This window comes from Achroia grisella, unplaced genomic scaffold (assembly GCF_030625045.1).
Source record: "Achroia grisella isolate CSIRO2021 unplaced genomic scaffold, CSIRO_AGI_Agris_v1 utg1056, whole genome shotgun sequence".
NCBI classification, from domain to species: Eukaryota; Metazoa; Arthropoda; class Insecta; order Lepidoptera; family Pyralidae; genus Achroia; species Achroia grisella.
This window is the reverse complement of record NW_026712564.1, coordinates 1751894-1775450: the sequence shown is the minus strand read 5'-3', so window position 1 is coordinate 1775450 and position 23557 is coordinate 1751894. Positions and strand designations below refer to the sequence as shown.

The 23557-nt window shown below is 35.8% G+C and overlaps 1 protein-coding gene across 1 annotated transcript in view; it reads right to left on the bottom strand.

Annotated features, from left to right (window-relative positions):
- LOC131849730 (solute carrier organic anion transporter family member 4A1-like) overlaps nucleotides 1-23557 on the bottom strand; it is a 34882-nt gene that overhangs the window by 1431 nt on the left and 9894 nt on the right. Inside the window, exons 4-10 of the mRNA XM_059199880.1 lie at nucleotides 10006-10108; nucleotides 4268-4389; nucleotides 3236-3484; nucleotides 2688-2895; nucleotides 1802-2034; nucleotides 915-1059; nucleotides 456-638 (exon numbers count right to left, since the gene is read on the bottom strand). Coding sequence (XP_059055863.1) covers nucleotides 456-638; nucleotides 915-1059; nucleotides 1802-2034; nucleotides 2688-2895; nucleotides 3236-3484; nucleotides 4268-4389; nucleotides 10006-10108 — 1243 coding nt within the window. The remainder of the gene's footprint in view (nucleotides 1-455; nucleotides 639-914; nucleotides 1060-1801; nucleotides 2035-2687; nucleotides 2896-3235; nucleotides 3485-4267; nucleotides 4390-10005; nucleotides 10109-23557) is intronic.

Here is a 23557-nt window from a genome sequence, read left to right as displayed (position 1 = left end):
CTTTATTTTTCTAAAATAAAAGTAGCCTAAGTTACTCCTTAAGGTAGCTGATGTACAGCTACCTTCAAATTGCCAACTCTTAAGAAACCTTACTATACTCTTCTTTAAAAATCCCATGCTGTAGTCTCTAGAGAAAACCTCGGGATATAGTTCATTTCACAATCTAAGTGTTTGCGGGAGGAAGTTCCTCTGAAACCGCACTGTCCGAGACTCTTAGGTTCCAGCGTGCAGGGATGAATCCCTTGTCTATGGCGATGGTAGCCTTTGGCATCATTTCCAACAATTCCTCAGAACGCAAGCAGTATTATAATTATATCTTTACCGTCCGTAAATATATACATAATATACACAGAAAACAGATGATATGATTATTGTACCAAGCGAGGAATCAAACCCGCGAATAAGGAGGCTAAACCGCTAGACCATCAAGATTGCCAAAAAAGAAAGCCCAGTACCTGCTCATGTTGACGTTGTCATACAGCTGGCAGGCACCAGTGACGTCACATGTCTTTGCCCAAAGCGAACACGACAGGTCGATGAGGAAGCCGAATAGTAGAGGTGCAGGGATGGTCCCTAGTAGGCGCACCTTTATCCATTGGATACCCAGTGCGAACGATCTCTGATCTTCACGGACACATCTGTAAAAACATTTATTATTCGAACCATTCCAAAATAAAACCTCGATTATATGACATACAAGAATAAAACATATAAGCCAAAAGGACGCCACAAAGAAACCGACAAATTTTACTCCGAACCCGTGGAAGGTCTTATGGCGGCTGAAGGACAACTCCTGCCTGATGGATACAACTTTAGTCTGAGGGCACCGCTAGTGGTTCGAACCTCGAACTTAGGCCGTCGTAATTTGTATCCCCGTTTGAATTTGACCGTAATGATTAGTCGTAAAACCGTACCTTAATGTCGCAGTGAGAGCCGGCATCGTGGCCAGGAATGTGAACAGCATCACGAGGAACGAGAGGAACACGAACAGCCAGAGGTACGGGCATCCAGTATTGCATATACTGTTGATAGCCTCGTACGGTATTGTATCGTTTGTTTCTGAAAAATGCACATTAGACGTGTAAGAAGCAATCCACCAAATAAATCCGGTGCGAAGGACTAAACTAAACATTTCTGACTTATAAAATATTTTCGTTTATGTAATTCAAATGGCAAACAAGCCCTGATGGTAAGTGGTAACCACCGCCTATATACATGAATACTACGGATATCACGTTATCATGACATTATTGTGATACCATCCACGTATTGCCGTTCCGGAAGAAAAGGTGGCATGCTTATTATTTTATAATTTCACTGCTTTTTCTCGCTCTACAACAGAAACATAACTACCTCTTGTTTCTTTTTCACGACTAAACGGCTGAATGGATCTTAATGAAATTTGATAAGATAGGTTGCTACTGCAAAGTTAGAATTGTTTACCTAACATTACAGTATATAATAGTATTTACATCCGGCTCGAAGGACCATTTGTTTAGGATCCTGAATTAAATTTATGTGGACTGTATCAACTGATATATTTAACTATCACATTTAAATTACCTGTCTACCATTTTTTATCCTCTATTTATAGTGCGTTATGCGTTAGAAATAAAGGGGCCCGGTAGACACGCGGTCACGATGGTGCAGTGGCAAGTGAAAGTAAGTCGGTGCGGGGCACCGTTCCTCTGCCATGTCTGATCGCTCAAGTGCTCTTCGCCCTCGCTAGCAGTGTTCGCGCGAACAAAATGGTCGTGGTAACAGTGAGGGTAGTGAGTGGTGGGTGGTGGATGGTAGTTACCGTCCGAGAGGCTGTAGAGCGGCAGCGGGTGGTCGGCGGGCGGTCGCACGCAGCCGCAGTGGCGGTAGAGCTGCGCGGCGCCGGCCAGCTGTCGCGCGCGGCAGCCCGCGTGGCAGGGCGAGTAGTACACTGCGGCGTCCGCACCGCACACCGGCGCGAACGCCGCGCCCTCGCACCCGCACCCCGCGTTGCACTCCGCCACCAGGCGACCGCCGCTACACATACCACCGCCGCTTACATTTATTAAACGAGTACATCTACGCTTATGTTATCCGTCATGCGTTACTCTCGTGGATGACGCAAACAAATTCATGTACCATCTCTATCTGTGATTTCACTGTAATATCTCATTCTTCCTTACAAAACAAACTTGGCGTCTAAAATAGGTGAAAAAGATCCATGCAGTTTTGGTAAAACCTTTATAACTATCCTCATTATCATCATCGACGACATCATCATCATCATCATCACCATCATCAACATCGTCGTCATCATCATTACACTCACTCACAAAACATTTGGACGAAAGTTACTATATCTGATATTAATTGGAGCTGACGACTCATCTAATGGTAAATAGATACCGACGTGTACATACATTTTTATCACAACGTATAACTTGGAAAGTGACGGCATTACATCTTCATGTATTGCCCGCTATACACCTCATGCTTTATCATTCCAGAGAACTGTGATTCTATGCCGCAATACCCTGTAATTTCGGTTCGATTGTCTAGTATAACACAAGCTTTTTTAGCTTGGGACTAGATGGCGCCGTGTTAATTGTTCTATATGAAGTACTTTACAGCGTTGTTTCAGGAAATATATTTATCTTCTTTTCTATCAAAAAGTACATAAAATCAAGAAAACAATCGTGGTAACTTACCCGGGGACCGGTGGCGAGTTGTACTTGACAGTGACTCCAGCGAACGGGTAATCATCGCAGGTGAGCACGAAGCTGAAGGTGAAGACAGCGGCGACGACGGTGGCCGCCACGCACAACTTGATGATGCCAGCGCACGCCAGCTGCCAGCGCTTCACCAGCCACCCGCCCAGGAACGTGCCTCCGCCGCCAGCTGGCACCGTGATCACACCTGGTGATGATGACATGCCACAAAGCATAATAAGTAATTTCATTATTCCCATTGTACAACTCATAAACCTATTTTTAAAGTATTCAGCCAAGAAGAAATGATTGGTATTGTCTTGGGGACAAATTATCTCCATAAGTATCTCCACCCCGAAAAGGTACAACTCCTTTTGTCTTTCCTGGTGAATTTGTCAGGATGAGCCATCTGACCCGATGTCATGCTGATCTTGTCCTCCTCCACTGATGCCCCACCAGCGTGAATCGTTAGCGCAGGCGGGTGCACCATTCCATTATCATCATGATTTAAAATCTGTCACAATCATAAGAATTTGATGTATGTATACCTAAAAGTAGAGCTGCCTCTGACGCACTAACTGCAAACTGGTTTTCAATAAGCTTCGGAAGGAACGCAGCGAAGCCCGATATGAGCATGCCCTCGCTGGCTCCAGCTAGATTGAGGAACAGGAACGTGGGGTTTCGAAGCAGTGCTGCAGCGGCGCGCGGCAGCTCGCGTAAAGCGCTGAATGCAGCGGACTTGGTCGCTGCACCTTCATGTGCTTCAGATACTTTGGAAGCCCGGATTTCTTCTGCACCTGAAGATCAAAGGAAGTACAGTAAATTAGATGACAAGATTTCTTTTTTATTCATGAAATTGTACTCGGGGCTCAGTAATAGTTTGCGCATGTAACCTTCTGAACCGAACCCCTTCGAACCCCTAGCGGTGCCCTCAGACTAAAGTCGTATCCGTCAGACGAGAGTTGGCCTTCAGTCGCTCCATAAGTCCGTCCGCGGGTTTGGAGTGCCATCTGCACTCGCCACCTATCGCCCGGTGAAGCTGTAAAGACCAGCTGCGGTCAACAGCTATAGAGTAATCCAAAACAATCGCATGTGGAAGATGATAAGATGAGAATTAGATCAGGCCAGTTAGTCCATCGTGTCAAATTCACTAGGAATTTGATGGTTTCCAGGAAGAACTTTATATAGTAAATTGCTAGTGATAGGTGTCACTTTTACCCATTACTAACAATCCCCACTCTCCTGCTGATGAGATCGCTGATGGTGCACTAGATAGGCGACGGTTATCTAGTGGACCATCAGCGTGTTTACCATTCCAATGACGAGTTCACGAGTATGACGGCCTCGGTGGTCCAGCGGTTTTACACGCTTTACTTCCGATGGACGCGGGTTCGAATCCCCGCACGATGTAATCATTTGTATTCATGTCAATCATATTGTTTGTATCAGTCTTTGTGTTTTCTATAGATATTACGTTACATACGTAAAAAAAAAGATATCATTTGTATTTATATCATTTGTCTAGTACCCATAACACAATTGTTATTTGTTATAAAAAAATGACATAAAAACATACTGACCTGGCAACTCGTGTGGGAATGCTAGCAATGGTATTGCTACGATGAGACACAGCACCGCCGAGAAGATGAATCCCACCCACCACGCGCCGATCCACACCGAGCTTAGAGGTGTTATGCCCATACTGCAACAATGCGAGAAAGTGTTCGTATAAATTAAATGGCGAATGAAACCGCGGGCAGAGATAGTTTAAACTAATATGATGAAAACAATACGCAGCTTACTTTGCATGCTGTACTTCGATTGTAGGATGTAGGTTAGGCAGTTTTTAATTTTGACTGGAACTGGCCTTTACAGCTTCACCGGACGATAGGTGTGAGTGCAGATGACACTCCAAGCCCACGGAAGGACTTATGGAGTGGCTGAAGGCCAACTCCCGCCTGACGGATACGACTTTAGTCTCAGAGCACCGCTACTTCGAACCTCGGCTCAGGCAACGCGCGTTTGAATTGGACGGGAGATCGACCAGAGGGCACTAGGCAGTGAAATTACAGGATAAGAGGCCTGATATATTAGTACTTTTTTTTTCTTTCCCTTTTTATTTTCCATTCATTTTTTTTTTCCTTTCCTCTTATTTAGGTTATGTTGAATTCTTTTAAATTCCTAACTATGTTTTTGATATGATCTTTGTATGTGTTTATTGTAACTTCATATTTCATAATATCCTGAATGTCGTAAGCCTTTGTTCTCATCATCGATGAGGCAATTTCATGATTGCTACGTGACGCAACGAAACGTGGGCAAGTTTTTATTAGGTGTTCAAATGATTGTATAGAGTTATTGTCGCAAGGGCACTCGTCTCCGTCGATTATACAAAAACGATGTAGATATTTGCGGTGATAACCATGATTTGTCAGATATTGCGTTATTTCGAAGTTCGGTTTAAATTTATCAATTACTTGTGCGAGCAGTTCATATGTGGGTATTAGTTTCTTGATGTATTTTGAGTTGTCTATTTCAGTGTATAATTTTCCTGTTTCTATATTGCTACGCTGACTATTGATATACTTCTCATAACTGATGGGGAACCTGTCGTAGTCCAATGTTTTGTGTAAGTGTGCAGCGCTTTTACTCTGGAATGGTAACCCATGAGTGGTACCACGGACGTAACAGTCACGTGCGTGGTGGTTCATGTGTATATAACCATTTGTCATCAAGTGGTTAATTTGTATATTATTCCAAAAACATACAAAAAGTTAGCTCCCTGTTGCGTTTTGTACAAAATGTGAACAATAGTATATTTAACATAATTTCAGCTGCTGATCTCTGACTATACCACCTGGCAGCAATGTCGTGAGGTTTTTTAGTGGCTAAGTATCCGTCGCACTCCATCATCTCCGCTTCGGGGTGAGTCTTTTGAATTTTTTTCACAAATAAGATCATAATAGCCTTATACGGTCGGCATCCCTGAAAACACCAGCACACCTCTGAAATATTTTGGACAGTATCACTTGATAACTTGCAACACTTATTACACTTAACTTATTTTTAACACATTTTTTTATTGGGTTGTTTGTACTATTTTTTTTTAGAAGATGATAATGGAATGGTGCACCCGCCTGCGCTAACGGTTTACGCTGGCGGGGCACCAGTGGAGGATGATAGAATGAACCTGAAGTTAGATCAGTTAGCCCATCGTGACAAATTCACCGGAAATTTATCACGATGGTTTCCAGGGAGAACCGCATGGAGGTCAACCTGACATGGTACATTGCTAACAATGGAGTCATAAATCCACATTACTAACAATCACCTTTCCCCCCTATTTGGGCTATTGTCAGGTGCCTGTAGCACTGCGCCCTACATAGAGCTATTGTGCTCGCCTTTTTCCCCCGTCAGGGACAAGAATTGAAGGATAAAGTCGAGAAGATATGTTTGTGATCTCATATTTGATAATGTAATAGATGTATTACATTATCACGTGTAAATTCCATACTTTATATAACAATAGAATTATATAACGGAAGGTTTATGAAAACCAACTAATCTCTATTTAATCATAGTCGGCAACTGTTTGTCTATCTGTCTTTACACATAATAAATAACGATAAACAAAGATAAAAAAAGTGATACTTTAAATATGATATTAATATTTGTTAATTGTTTAGACTATTCAACGTTAAGTTCAATAACAGGCTTTATGTTAAATTTAAATTAAGTAGCTATACAGAATTGTTCTATGTACCCGAGGATACATATAAATAAAATTGGAGTGTCTGTTTGTAATATTGAAATAACCGTTTTTTACTACATGCATATGAATATAAATATAGTACATACACAAAAATAACATTTTTTACAATTTTTGTCTGTATGTCTATCTGTTTGTTCCGGCTAATCTCTGAAATGGCTGGACCGATTTTGCCGGGACTTTTTTTGTCAGGTAGCTGATGTAATAAGGAGTAACTTAGGCTACTTTTATTTTAGAAATATAAAGTTAAATTACACGCGGTCGAGTCGCGTATTCAGCTAGTTTAGATATATAATTAATGTAATTTGACATATATGTATATAATAATATAAAAAAATCATGTTATATGAATATTAATATTTGACCGTTAGACCATCAAAGCTTTTTACTTTGAACTTCAATAATTTCTAGTATTGCGAGTTTCTTGCTAGTTCTTCTTAATTGAATGTATATTATATCTGCATAATATTAAAACAAAAAACTTGACGTTCATAAGCGGCTAAAAAGTCCTAAATAATTTTTGAAATAGAAATAGAAATAATCTTTATTCAAATAAACTCATTACAAGCACTTTTGAATAGTCATATTTTGATTCTACCACTCATTCGGAATGCAGATTCATCACAAGAAGAATGAGCAAAAAAATTTGTGTGTTGCTCTTTTGAATAGATGTTTTTTTATATAATAATTACAGTATAACAAGTAAGAGGCATGCGATAATCAACATAGAAAACGCTACGCACTCATTATTAGTGTTAATTTGATTAAATTTTATGTAAAGTAAATATCATAGAAGAAATATGAATCGCGCGATGCTGACTGTTAATTTTTTTTTAATTTAAAATTCTAAACTAATTTGTTCATGTAGGACATTTTAGCCGCTTAAGAACGTCAAATATTTTGTATTATAATTTTTGTCCTACCGTCCAGTTCAGTATACAAATTCAATTTAATAAAGTAAATATAATATTATAGAAGAAAAATGTGATTGTTCATTTTTAAAATTCAAAAATAATTTATTCATGTAGGACATTTAGCCGCTAATGAACGTATTTTTTTTCCTTACCGTCCAGTTCAGTATACCGATTCAATTGAATAAAGTAAGTATAATATTATGGAAGAAAAATGTGATTGTTCATTTTTAAAATTCAAAAATAATTTATTCATGTAGGACATTTAGCCGCTAATGAACGTATTTTTTTTCCTTACCGTCCAGTTCAGTATACATATTCAATTGAATGAAGTAAATATAATATTATAGAAGAAAAATGTGATTGTTCATTTTTAAAATTCAAAAATAATTTATTCATGTAGGACTTTTTAGCAGCTTATAAACGTAAAATTTTTTCCTTACCGTTATGGTCAGTATTCAGATTCAATTGAGTAAAGTAAACCATCACAGAAGAAATATGATCTCAACCGCGTAGGTACAGTGGTTGTGTTTTAATATTTCATCTGGCTTCATTCAGTTGCTCTCGCTTTCATCTCATTGTGCGCTTGAGCCAACTTTTCAGCCAAATTAATTCCCATTCTGTACTTCTATGGCCTCCGTAATATAACTGCGGCGCGAGTTTTCAACGACCCTGTACGACCTTAATTTTCAATTAAAATTTAATTTCCTATACTTATCATACTATGAGAAAATAATATTTTATTTATTACAGCCCTGTACGACTTTCATTTTCAAGTGGCCATCGTGGATATTAAAATTTAATAGAATTTAAAGAATCGTTACACGATACACCTAACTATATACTTATCATACTATGAGAAAATAATATTTTATTTATTACAGACAGTTTATTGACTACCTAATAATACAGTAAAGGTAAACTCTCGACTGTAGTGCAAAATCTTTAACCAGGAATAATAATATCTGCGTCTAATAAATGTAATACATGTTATAAGAGAGCACTGATATCTATAGTACACGTGTAATACCTAAAAGTAAGATAAATCCAGTCAGTAAAATGACATTACCAGTGTTGCAGGTTTTTAGTCCCAAATAAATAGTGATGTGGTAGAATCGAGTTTTTGCAATTAAAAGTTAGTCGAGATTACATTTTTTTTTATTCAATATCAAATTGCCTTTGTATAAATAAAAATTCTAGTATTAATTCCTCTGAATCTCTTTTTACATTTTTTCCCAGCTTTTTTAATAATGTTGTAGTGAGAAATTATAATATGCTGGTAAGGTCCATATTTCTAAAATCGTATTATTTAATACGATATGTATTAAATATTAAAAATAAAAAAAAAGGTTTTGATACCTAATATAATACCTAATAAAATAAAGCATGACTAAATGTCTAAGTCTATTGATTGCCGAACATCACTATTGTAGCGGGTCACCCTTTTTTGTTCAGTGACAGTTGCACTTGTCATTTTACTGACTGGAATTTATAATCGTACTTTAGTTTAGGATATCAGGATCCTCATTTTGTATTGCGTACCTGTCTGCCTTTTGATTACCTAGCTAAGGGGGCGTTCATTAATCACGTGATCTTTTTTAGCATCTTTTCACCCCCATCCTTGGTGAGACGTAATGACGTTTAGGATAACCTCCCCCCCCGCCCCTCAAGATCACGTGTATTTTAGTGCCTGCAAAGAATCTTAAAATTTTTAGAATATCATCTTTAAATACATGTATAAACTATAATTCTATTTTACTCTGAAATTGAGGACTATGATAAAAATATCTAGAATAGGTTGCACGTTGCTTTTGATTACCATAAAGACAGAAAAAAATAAATACACGTATGATATCTTACTAAGTAAGATACTCTCACTTACTAACGTACGTAAGTAAGATATCACTTACTATACTCCCCCACCTTCTTATGATATATCGTGATTTTTGTCAAATCCCCCTTTCAAGCGTCACGTGATTAATGACGTAAACAATCACTAACTACAACTATTATGTACTGGGGGGAAAAGGATTGTTAGTAATGTGGATTGATGATCTCATTGCTAGCAATGTACCATGTCAGGTTGACCTCCACGCGGTTCCCCCTGGAAACCACCGTGATAAATTCTTGGTGAATGTGTCACGATGGGCTAACTGACCTGACCTCATGTTCATCTTATCATCCTCCACTGGTGTCCCGCCAGCGTAAACCGTTAGCGCAGGCGGGTGCATCATTCCATTGTCATTGATAAAAAAAAACTATTATGTACTGCTCCTTTTAATGTAGTAATCTTGTGGTTGTACAAATAAAGCATTATTACTATTACCTTAATTTCTTTGCATTTTCTTTGAATAAAGACGGTGCTCATTTCACGACGTTACGTTTTGCAGTGCTAATATATACATATCTTAATAAACTGACTTAAAAAAAATAGGTTTAGTTCTCAATTAAATCTATATACTAAACTGGACGTTATAGAAAAAATATTAATACAAAAAATTTAACACGCATAAACGACTAAAATGTCCTACACGAATAAATTATTTTGATTTGCTTTGATTTTTGACTACGGGTAGTATTTTTCATTAAATGTGCTTTCAGCTTGTTTCCGAATCCGGTTATAAAAAAATGGACTTACGTTTCTGAGTCGACAGTGAGGAAATCCGTGTATATGTTGAGTATCTGGCCACCAAGGACGTAGCCCACTGCTGGACCGACCACTGCCATAGTGTAGTACACTCCTGCAATAATATATATACCACAGATAAGATATTTGGCATTATTTTTAAGAGTCACATTGCTGACGATGTTGAGAAATAGAAATATGTAGAAACAATCTTTATTCAAATAAACTTAATATCAGCACTTTTGAATAGTTACATTTTTCTTATCTTACCACTCATTCGGAACGCAGACTCATCACAACAAGAACGATATAGAAACTTCCGTATTGCTCTTTTAAATAAATGTTTATTTAAGTAAATACCTATGAACATGGTTTAAGAATGTGACAATAAACAATAGAAACTATAAATGTTATTCTAAATAAATGCAATTTAACAAGAATTAGGCATGAGATAATCAACATAGAAACCGCTAAGCACTCAATCTTTATGCAGTCGGATAATATTTGTCAACGCTATGAATTTAGATAGATAGATAAAAATGTTATTCACGTTAAAGGCACACACACACACAAAAGGCACTGTAATAATAAGAACAAAAATAAAACAGATATACTCATTACATTAGTGAAGTCAAACAAAATACAATACACAACAATTATACAGATAAAATAAAATGCAATACAGATAACAAAAAACGGTATGAGTAACGTAGTGTGTGCATAGCCCATACGTAAAAAGGCAGCACCTCAGTGTATTGTGTGTGTGTGCCCAGAGACATGTGTAACAAGACCACAGCTTGTAATCAGCCCTATTACATTATCATAAATATTAATATATTAAAAAAAAAAACTATAATAAAACAAGAAATAGGTATAACATATAGGCATAAAATATATAGGAAATTATTATCAATTCATATAATAAAATAAATATGAAAAACAAAAGAGAAAATAGAATTATTGCATAAGAGTGTGAAGTGAAAGAAAGGAGTGTTGAGTGTTGAGTGTTAAGTGTTACCACTATCAAGCAACCAAAACCACTAATCAAATATTGGGGAAAATTAAGAAATATATGTACATTATATGTATAATTTCTTCTTTTTTTGTATACAAAAACATTATTTAATATTTATTATATTATATAAAATTATATAAAAGCTTATTTATAAAATTAAACAGTTTATGAATAATATAAACTGTATAATTTTATAAATAAGCTTTTTTTTTTTACAAAAATAAATCTCTCTAATATAACCTACACGACTTACACTATATCACAACGATTTCTAAAAATAAAGTTTAATAATCTTCCTTTAGAAAAATAGATATTAAATTATTATATCATATAACTTAAAATAACAAGAAACAAAAACAAACTTGAATGGAATAAAATTATCATTCTAAGTTAGGGCAATATTATCTCAACGAAGCGGAGGCTAGCTTAGCTCTGCGGGCGGTTTAGTTTATTTATTTGAAATTATTAACATAAACAACTGCCCCGTTAGGGTATACTGAAGATTGGGAGTTGTACCCAGGATATATTGTACAGACAAGAAATCAAATGGACGATAAGTGAAATTAAATCTTATGCAATACTACAAAAGGTGTAAAACATCTTTTCACTTATTTTTCAACACGCTTGTAAAGTGGGTCTATTTCACCGGTTTTTTATATATAAATAGTGAAGTTGTATTCTGAGAATAATAGGACCATTTTTGATACCCATAAGTAATAAGGGTGTCACCACAATTTTTTTTATAAATTCTACAGTTTTTTTTTTATTAAACCAACGGAAACCTTGTTTGTAAGTAGCCATATTAATTTATATGGCAAAATAACATTTCCCGGTTCAGCTAGTAGATATAATATATATATGTAATATATAATATTATTTTATTTAATTCCACGCTACCATTAGCATGTGTGAGACAACAAATATTAAGTGCGGTAACCTGACCATCACTACTGGATGCGTTACGAGTGTTACGACCTTCTGTATTAGTGATCAAATTCCGACCGTTACTAAATCTACACCCATAATGCGAATGAAAGAACTTCATACTACCATGTGTTTGACAACACACAAAAATTAAACATATTAGGGTTGTCGTCGAGTAAAAAGTTTGCAAACATAAAAACAACAGAACCTACTTAAGATTCTCATCCTATTTGTTAAGTCGGTAAAATTTATTCTAATTTCAAGATTGTGGCTATTGAGTAAACACAATATATGCACCATGAATAGGGCCCTTACTGAACACTCCAAATTGAACAAACATATGGCAAATCTAGGCCTGTGCACAACGAAAATCTGCAGAGTTTGCCACATTAAGAGGAAACGCCACTGCACATCCTATATGACTGTAACCCACTCATGCATAAACAAAATGTCTCCTTTGGAAAGTTTACTCTCTATCCTGAGGAGATAAAAACCATCGCTCCTAAGAATCTCCTTCAATTCTTGTTCCTGGGTCTAGGAGGCGAACTCGGAAAAAGGGCGAGCATAATAGATCTATGTAGGTACCTGACAATAGCCCAAACCTCTCAATAAAAAAAATAAGTTGCAAGTTATTAGGTGATACTGTCTAAAATATTTCGGAGGTGTGCTGGTGTTTTCAGGTATGCCAACCGTATAAGGCTATTATAATACTTTTTTTGTGAAAAAAATTCAAAAGACTATCACCCCGAAGTGGCGACGAGGTAGCATGACGGATTCTTAGCCACTAAAAAACCACACGGTTACCTACGGGTGCCACTGTCGGAGTCGCGAGTTCGAGTTAAAATTCTACCACGACTCCGGTAGCGTTGGTCCGCCCTATAGATGGTAGGGCAGGCCCATCTCGTAGTTAGGGCGACCTACATCGCCCTACTCAAGGACATCCTATTACCGCCCTCTGAAATGTGGCTACAAGCGAGAAGGAACACTAAATATAGAATACTAACAGCCACATCATAGCCGCTAAAAAGTGTCGTGTAAGAGTTTACAAGCTAATGTACAAGTACGAGATTTTACCAAAATTTTATTTCTTAGAACGCGAGTAAGTAAGTAAGTGAGTAAGTAAGTAAGTCATTTATTCGCATTACAGACAGATATGCACATAACAATAAGCGCCCCAGTGACAGTAGTAGGCTGCGCTGTAATATGCCTTTTTTCAGTAGGCATGCAAATTTTATTAATAAACCTAATAATTACATATATTAATATCTACATTATAACAATTAGATTAATATTACAAATTTAAATTTATAGATTATTAGCATTATTACAATTATTATTACTTTATTATTATTTATAATATTTATAATTGAAATAATAAGTGTTATAAAGTTGGCAACCCTGATTGTTTTAGTATAGCAAACATTGGTGGATTGTTTTGTATTACGAGTATATCGTTTCTGGGGTACACTCACGACCCCTGTGTTTTCACAGTTAAAAGCTGCAACTTGGGAATGTAAAGGTTCCGATGTAGTGGCAGAAAGTGTTTTACTTCGCTTGTTAGAACTACCTACCGCGTTTCCATCAAAAAAAAAATACGAGTAGTACGTAATTGTGTATTTTTGTATATTTGAAAAAATGCTTTAAGCTATAAGGCCGCCCTATTGTATTTATACACATACTTTTTATTTACTAATTAATTATTGTACCTGTCTTCAATAATTGTATAATCTAAATAACGCATATTCTATCTATATATTATACATACTACACTGCTTAAGTTGAGCTTATGTTATGGGTACTAAATATCAGTTACGTAGTACCTACCCATAACATAAGCTCTGCTTAGCTTATATATAGATAATCTCTTTTTGTAAATACATATATAATATATATCGAAAACACCCAGTCCGGGACAAACATACTCATGAATATAAATGGTTACTCTGTGCGAGGAATCGAACCCGCGACCATCGGAAGTGAAGCGTTGTGTTAAACCACTACACCACCATTCAATACATCTTTTATCCTCACAGTGTGAGTGGCTCTCACACGCGGAAGTGTTTGAAAGGCGTTCTCACAAATAGCGACCGATATTAGTGAAGCTTGAAGACTATAGCAGCCGGATTTCGAGCACACGATCTATTTCATTGTTTACCAACTACTTTATATGCTTTTGTGAATGTTATAATGTATATTGGATTCAAACTGAATTATTCCGATTGTTTAGGGTTTAATAAACTGATAAAGTACGTAGATATTTCACACAAAAGAATCTTTGTTATAACTCAAATACTCACGGCTTTAAAACAAACAATAATAATTAAAAATAATAAGCATAGATGAAAATTAGGTAACATAATAAAATAAACTTCATTTTCATAGTAACTTATTTATTCCTTCATTGAGAAATAGTGGATTCATCATAAAAAAATCATATCCTATTTCATCCACTATAAGTATTATTTTCACGACAATATGTATACAATACTATACTAAAATTAGTGAAACAAATATTTATGTGTTTTGAACATTTTTAAAAAGTAATAGGGGGATTGGATTCATTTTGAAACGAAAATATTTTATTCAGTGCAATGTGCAACTTTGCTTGTAATTACATTATACTACGATGGTGACAAGCAAGCATACGGCCAATCTGATGTTAAACAATACCGTTGCCTATAGACGCCTGAAAAACCATTATAATTAGAGATTTAATACATACTAGTGGTCACTCATTGGGTGAATTTGTGTGCTCAAGTGCTAAAATTTGACAATATAAAAAAAAAAAACAAAAAATCTTTGAACCAACAATAACAAAAGAGTATATCTACGTGTGTGTGTCGAATACATGGTAGTTTGTGTAATGTATTTTTTTACTTTTTTATTCATAATTTAAAAAAAAAAATTTGATCTCCTTCTCTATATAGACTATATAGACTATAAGTGTATGAAATTTTATACCCCTCCATCCGCGCCATTTCGTACAAAGGGTATAAAGTTTTTGCTTCACGTATTAAAATGATTATTGTCATCCTTACTAATATTATAAATGCGAAAGTAACTCTGTCTGTCTGTCTGTCTGTCTGTCTCGCTTTCACGCCAAAACTACTGAACCGATTTAAATGAAATTTAGTACGCAGATAGTTTAGACGCCGAGGAAGGACATAGGCTACTTTTTAATGCGAAAAAAGGGTTGTAAGGGGTTCAAAATGGAAATACAAGGTTATCTTTATGCGGTTGAATCCTTATTCGTCATCTTTTCATTTCACTAGCTAACAACCAATCAACACATCGCGTGCGTTTGCGCCAATAAGGTATCCATCACAGAGAACAAAACCACAGATAATGTAAAACGAAAGATCATGCCGGAAACATGACGTTGACGTTTAGCGAAAATATTGTTTTTTGACACTTTTTTATGATAAAATCGTATATCGTGTGTATGTGTTTTTTCTTTACGTTTTTCGTTTTACAATATAAATTACAAAAAATTAAAATCAATGTCTTATGTCAAATAATAATAAATGTCAAATATTGTTTCTCTGTTCTGACGAACTTATTAAAAGAAAACTTAATAACAATCCCAATTTCTTCACATTTTATTATTTACATTTTTTAAATAATGTTGTGGTGTGGCACTCTCCGAAATTAAATTATTTACCCATTTTTGTAGGTTATACAGAAATAATGTGTGGGTGTTTATTTAAAAAGCATTAACACAAAATTAATAAAGTATAGGTATTAATAAATATATGGTTGTTGTATCAAAACAGAATTTTCTTATTTTTCACCAAAATAAAAACTAACTGCCTTTTTTATAAAATAAATGAATGACCTTTTCATTGTGTCATATATTATGAAACTATTTAAATTATTTAACTGATTGTAAGAAACAAAATGTTGGTTTGTAGATTAATACTGTAAAATTACTATTTGTACGGAAACGACAAAAATATATTTTTGTACTGCGACAAAAATCCTTACTACTATTATACAGAAAGTAACTCTGTCTGTCTGTCTCGCTCTCACGTCAAAACTATTGAAACGATTTAAATTAAATTTGGCACACAGATAGTTTAGACTTATTTTCTGTATGTAAATATAGTTTACGTGATTTAGTTCCGAAACAAATACTAGATGGCGCTGTATGGTTGTTGAAACTCGATATCATTTCGTTTTCTTCATTATTTAAATATGCACGATTGTAAAATTATAATATTCATCTTTCAGATACTATTCTTTGATATTAATTATTATTCTGTTGCTCTCTTATGTTGTTTTTCATTTCTAGACTAGATTTTTGGGTTATCTTAACGTTATTATTTTTAGATTAGAAGTTATCCAATATTATTACAATTTGTTTTGTTTATTATTTAATTACGTTTTATCGCAGTACAATTTTTTTTTCTTTAATTTAATAAAGTAACTAGATATTTGTTTGTATTTGTGAATCGTATCATTGTAAAATATATTTGTTTCATTAATTTTGTAGTTTGCGTGTGTATTTTCGTAATACGTAGTTATCATAATCTTTTGAGTTATTTATGTCTTAAATATATAAGTGTATTAAATTAAGTTTTTTTTTTAGATTTACCGTCAAAAATAATATAAAGTTTAGTTATAAATCTTTTGGTAATTTGTTTTATTAATAGTACCTTTCTAATCAGGAGGTTTACATTTTGATTCGTGTGTGTTAGTTAGGTGTATGTTTGAACAGTCTTTTGTTCAGTTACATTGTTTTTATTCTAATAATATGCCTCGCAAACACAAATCTAATGTGTCGCGTAGTTCCAGCGGAGCTCGCGCTAAAAAAATTGCTAGAAGCCAAGAGTCTGTAGAGCACACTCAAAGCCGTTTAACTTTAGATGCCCAGCGGCATGCATCTCGAAGAGCTGCTGAGACAGAAGAGCAGAGTCAAGCGCGGCGGTTTTTAGATGCTGACCGTCACGCATCTAAAAGAGCTGCTGAGAGTGAGCAGGAATGCGTAGCGCGGCGGTTTTTAGATGCTGAACGTCACGCATCTGTAAGGGCTGCTGAGATACAAGAGGAAAACCAAGCGCGGCGAGTTTTAGATGCTCAGCGTCACGCGTCTCAAAGAGCTGCTGAGACTGAAGGACAAATTCAAGCGCGGCAGCTGTTAGATGCCGAACATCACGCATCTCAAAGGGCTGCTGAAACAATAGAAGAAACTCGAGTACGTCAACTTTTAGATGCAGAGCGTCATGCGTCATTGATTGCTGCAGAGTCCCATGAAGAATCACTACGAAGACGTGTTTTCAATGCTGAACGGCAGTCACAAAGGAGGAGTTTATTTACACGTAGTACGTGGGAGGCATTTAAAGACGCTGCTTTTGGTTATGATCCTTTCATTGATTATGTTAATCATCAATTAATTGTTATAGGGCGAATGGATAAAAAGTGCACACATTGTGATGCACTAAAATGGAAAGAGGAAACTCCGGGTATGTGTTGTTCTGGTGGTAAAATTTCACTTCCATCCCTTGGTGAGCCAGAGGAACCTCTAAAATCATTGCTTATGTACGACAGTAACGAATCACAGCGTTTTTTGAACAAAATAAGAAAATACAATTGTTGTTTTCAAATGACGTCATTTGGGGTAGATAATGAAGTTGTTATGCCCGGATTTTCCACAACATTTACGATCCAAGGACAGATCTATCATAGAATTGGTTCGTTACTGCCTACAGATCAGCCAAAATTTTTACAAATTTACTTTATGGGAGACGAAAATAGCGAAGTTGATTGCAGGTGTCAAAATATTCAAGGTGTTGAAAGAGATATCGTTATAAAAATTCAAAGAATGTTGCACAATCATAACAACTTGATCAAAACTTTTAAAACTGCGTTAGATAGAATGCCGGGAGAAGAATACAAGTTAGTCATGCACCCTGACCGTACGCCAAGTGGGGAACATGAAAGACGGTATAATGCACCATTAATTAATGAAGTCGCAGCCGTGGTATCTGGCGAACAGTTTGCTTCCCGTGATATTATTTTACACACCCATAATAATACATTAACCAGGGTACCAGACACACACAAATTTTACGACGCTCTGCAATATCCGCTAATATTCAGCAAGGGTCAGGAGGGCTATTACTTTCAAATACCTCAACTTAGTCCTGTGACTGGCTTGCCCTTACCCAACAAAAAAATATCTTGCATGGATTTTTATGCTTATCGTATAATGATTCGAGAAAATGATTTCAATTTAGTATCACGATGCAGACAACTGGCTAACCAGTTTTATGTAGATATGTACGTAAAAGTTGAAAGCGAACGATTACGTTATATATCATTAAATCAAAGTAAATTAAGAGCGGAGAACTACATTCATCTTCAAGATGCTGTAGCAAATGATGATAATGTTAATCCTAATAATTTAGGTAAAATGGTTATTTTACCGTCTTCGTTTGTAAATAGCCCCAGATATTTGCATGAATACACTCAAGACGCCTTTGCTTATGTACGTACATATGGTCGCCCTGATTTATTTATCACTTTCACATGTAACCCAAGTTGGGCTGAAATAGTTGATGAGTTGCTACTGGGACAAAGGGCAGTGGATAGACACGATATAGTTGCGAGAGTTTTTAGATTGAAAGTTAAAAAGTTAATTACTCTTATTAACAAAGGAAAAATATTCAAAGAAGTATTGTGTTTTATGTATTCAGTAGAATGGCAAAAGCGCGGCCTACCACACGTGCATATTTTAGTGTGGTTAAAAGAAAAGTTGAGGCCTGATCAAATAGATAAAATCATCAGCGCTGAAATTCCGGATCCAAATGATGACATGTCACTGCATGCAATAATTATTAAAAATATGATTCATGGTCCATGCGGCCCTGAAAATTCTCAATGCCCTTGCATGAAGGATGGCAAATGCACTAAAAAATATCCTCGCAAGCTTATTAAAGAGACTGTCCACAGTGATAACGGATATCCGCTGTATCGGAGAAGATCACCAGCAGACGGAGGTCGAACATCATCTGTAAAACTCCGAAATGGTAGTTACGTGACTGTAGATAATAGTTGGGTTGTTCCTTATTCGCCTATTTTGTCCAAAATATTTAACGCCCACATAAATGTTGAGGCTTGCAGTTCAGTGCGCGCTATTAAATATATTTGCAAGTATATTAATAAAGGTAGCGACCAAGCTATTTTCAATTTCAGAAACACAGAAGCCGCTAATGCCATAGATGAAGTACGTACATATCAATCTGGTCGCTATGTCAGTAGCAACGAAGCTGTGTGGCGGCTCTTGGGATTTCCATTACACGAGAGGCATCCAACCGTCACACACCTCAATGTGCACCTTGAAAATGGTGAACGTGTCTACTTTAATGAAAATAACTTTCGAGAAAGATTATCGACTCCTCCAAAAACGACACTTACTGCTTTTTTTGACCTCTGTACCAAAGATGAATTTGCACGAACTCTTCTCTATGTTGATGTACCGAGATATTACACTTGGAACACGACACGGAGAGAATGGAAACGGCGAATACAAGGAGTACCTGTTCAGAACTGGCCTGGTGTCAAATCTGGAGATGCTTTAGGACGAGTATACACGGTCCATGTTAGTAATATGGAATGTTTTTGTTTAAGAATGCTTTTACACCATGTGCGTGGGCCAACCTCTTTCAAAGATCTTAAAAAGATCACTAATCAAGAATTTTCGTCTTATCGAGAGGCATGTGAAGCAAGAGGTTTATTGGAAAACGATAATCAGTGGGACATAACTCTGGAAGAGGCCGCACAATGCAAATCTGCGCCCAAGGTGAGAGAGCTTTTCGCCATATTAATAGCGGCATGTGGACTTTCAAATCCACAAGAATTGTGGGAAAAGTATAAAAATTATATGGCGGATGATATTTTACACAGATTGCAAGAACAGAATCCGAATGCTTCATACAGTGATTTAATTTACAATGAAGCGTTAACAAAAGTTGAAGATCAAGTGACTACTATTTCTGGAAAAAAATTATCTGAATTTGGAATGAGCAGACCACAAAGAATTGAAGAAGTTAGTAGTGATTTAATTAGGGAACTAGATTATAATTCTGTTTCTTTAATGCAACAAATAGCAGAAGCTCTTCCACTTTTAAATTCAGAGCAAAAAACAATTTTTGACACTATAATTCAAAAAGTTAACAGTAGCCAAGGATGTCTATTCTTTTTAGATGCTCCAGGAGGTACTGGCAAAACCTATCTTTTAAATTTATTATTAGCCCAAATCCGAAAAGAAAAAGGTGTTGCGGTTGCAGTAGCTTCCTCTGGAATAGCAGCTACGCTACTGAGTGGGGGACGAACAGCGCACTCAGTTCTAAAACTACCACTGAACTTAGCTAATGAGGAAATGCCAGTATGTAATATTAGCAAAAGTAGTGAACGCGGAAGAATGTTACATCAGTGTAAGCTGTTGGTTTGGGATGAATGTACGATGTCCCACAAAAGAGCAATCGAAGCACTGGATCGCACAATGAAGGATATTAAAGGTAACCAAGATATCATGGGAGGGATTGTGGTACTTTTAGCTGGTGACTTTAGACAGACTCTTCCGGTTATTACTAGGGGTACGCCAGCAGATGAAATAAATGCCTGTTTGAAAGCATCTGCATTATGGGCATATGTAAAAAAACTTTATCTCACTACAAATATGCGAGTACAACTTCACAATGATTCTGAAGCAGGTCAATATGCAGCTGCTCTTCTAAAAATTGGAGAAGATTGTATGCCAACTGACAGCAACGGTATGATTACACTGAGCCGTGAATTCTGTCAAATTGTTGAGAGCACAGAGGACCTAAAAAATCATGTATATCGTGATCTTCAAATAAATATGGCCAATCGAGAATGGCTGTGTGAAAGGGCAATTTTGGCGCCGACTAATGAAATAGTTAATAAAATAAATGAACAAATTATGTCAGACGTGGAGGGTGATGTTGTCGAATACCTCTCAGTAGACAATGTTATGGACACTGAACAAGTCACATCATACCCTATAGAGTTTCTCAACTCCTTAGAATTATCAGGAGTGCCTTCCCATAAATTGAGGCTGAAAGTTGGTGTTCCAGTTCTTTTAATGCGTAATCTGGATGCGCCAAGGCTGTGTAATGGTACGCGGCTTCAAATTATACATTTAGGACACAATATTGTAAAAGCCTCAATCATGTCTGGAATGGCAAAAGGAGAAAATATTTTGATTCCCCGTATTCCAATAATTCCGACTGATTTGCCATTTAATTTTAAAAGAGTACAGTTTCCCCTTAAACCAGCATTTGCTATAACTATTAATAAAGCACAAGGACAGACGCTTAAAGTTGCAGGTGTACATTTAGAAAAGAAGTGTTTTTCCCATGGGCAACTCTATGTGGCATGCTCACGTGTGTCAAAACCGGAATGTCTTTATGTTTTGGCAAAAGATGGAAAAACACAAAACGTAGTTTATAAAAATGTATTAATTAAATGAATGATTGGAATACGGGGAATTAAATTATTTAGAAAAGAAAGAAAGATTTAACCTTCACCTAACTGAAATTGGGTCAAAATTGAACAAATATTTAGTTCTTTCTTTATAACTTTCATTTTTTTTCCTTCAAAGAATTATCCTAAAATGTTAAAACATCGTTACTAATATTATAAATGTGAAAGTAACTCTGTCTGTCTGTCTGTCTCTCTTTCACGCCAAAACTACTGAACCGATTTAAATGAAATTTTGTACACAGATAGTCTAGACCCACAGAAAGGACAAAGGCTACTTTTTAATGCGAAAAAAGGGTTGTAAGGGGTTGAAATTGGGGATGAAAGATTGTATGGAAGAATCGTCATTTCTTAAGCTAAGATTGAAACTTATTTTTGAGGCTGCTAATTAAATATAAATAAATATGACATTCAAAGTTTGTACAAAAATACCCTTAAGGGGGTAAAATAAATTAGGGGATGAAAGATATTAGGTAATATCGTCATTCTTGAAGCCAGATCCTTTAAACTTTTTTCATTGGCTTTTTGAGTTAGTTAATTAAATACCTTACTAACATTATATTTGTAAAAGTTATTCTGTCTGTCTGCCAGTCTCACTTACACGCCAAAACTACTGAACAATTTTATGTGAAATTTGGTACACAATTAGTCTAGATCTTGAGAAAGTACATAGGATACTTTTGGATGCGAAAAAATGGTTGTAAGGTGGTTGAAATGGTAGGTGCAAGGTTGTACGTAAGAATCATCATTTTTAAAGGTGGAAGCTTGAAACTTATATTTTAGGCTGGTAACTGAATGTGAATAAATATGATATTCAAATATTTTTACCATTAAGGGGGTAATATAAATTAGGGGATGAATGATTTTAGGATAGCCAGATCTATGAAACTTTTTCTATTGGCTTTTTTGGGTTACTTTATAAGATACCCCACTAATACTCTAACTGTGAAAATAACTTTATCTGTCTGTCTGTCAGTCTCACTTACACGCTAAAACTACTGAACCGATTTCAATGAAATTTGCTACACAGTTAGTCTAGACCCTGAGAAAGGACATAGACTACTTTTGAATGCGATAGAAGGGTTTTTTTTTTTTTTATGGATGATAATGGAATGGTGCACCCGCCTGCGCTAACGGTTTACGCTGGCGGGGCACCAGTGGAGGATGATAAGATGAACATAGGGTTGTAAGGGCTTGAAAGAGTTATGTATGGAAGTGTCGTCATTTTTGAAGATGAAACGATGAAAATTTTTCATTGGCTTTTATTGGGTTAGGTAATTAAATATTTTTTTTCATTATTTGGTCAAGGTCACTATTTTCGCGGACGAAGTCGCGGGTACAGCTAGTATAGAAATAAAACACTGAACATAGCGTTGCATATACAAATTCTGAGTTACCTCCAAATATAGGTAAATCTATTCGATAGTACGTCAATCAATTAGTATCGTAGTCGACACGCAGCCGATTGTATTCGCACCGGAAATCCATTCGAATATATTTCCGAATCTGTCACTCGATTAATTACCCGTTTGCGGGAACAGCCCAGTCTGGAGGTTAATTAACTTAAACAAACGTATACAATAGACGCTACAGAGAAACCTATACGAGATCACGGCAAGAGACGGCCGCACACATAAGCCAGAAAATCTAGTCTAGATTCTAATCTCAATATCGATTTCAATATTTCAAAAAAAAGTTCTAATTGAATTTATAGACTGAACTATATCCTGCCATCCGTAGGGCAAAAAATATTTTTTTTTTATTTAAATTTATTTAACTAACTATGGCAAATACTCCCCGGTATATCGAATGTGTGAGAATTATAATAATGTCAGACACATATTTGATATTTTCGGTGCATCAGTCAGTAATATTAAACGGACATTAAATTGTAATTTTCTTGAAATACAAGAAAGCTTTATAAAATAATTCTCTATTAATGCAAATTATTATTGTATAGTGTCATTTTGTGTGTGTAAAAATTAAGTTATGCATGCTGTGTCTACATATAGAAGGATGTGTTACTTAAATAGTTTGTTTTATGTGTATTAAGTTATGTACTATGTAAGACATCCAGTTTTGTAGACCTAATAATAAAAAAAAAAATTACTTAAAACAGAA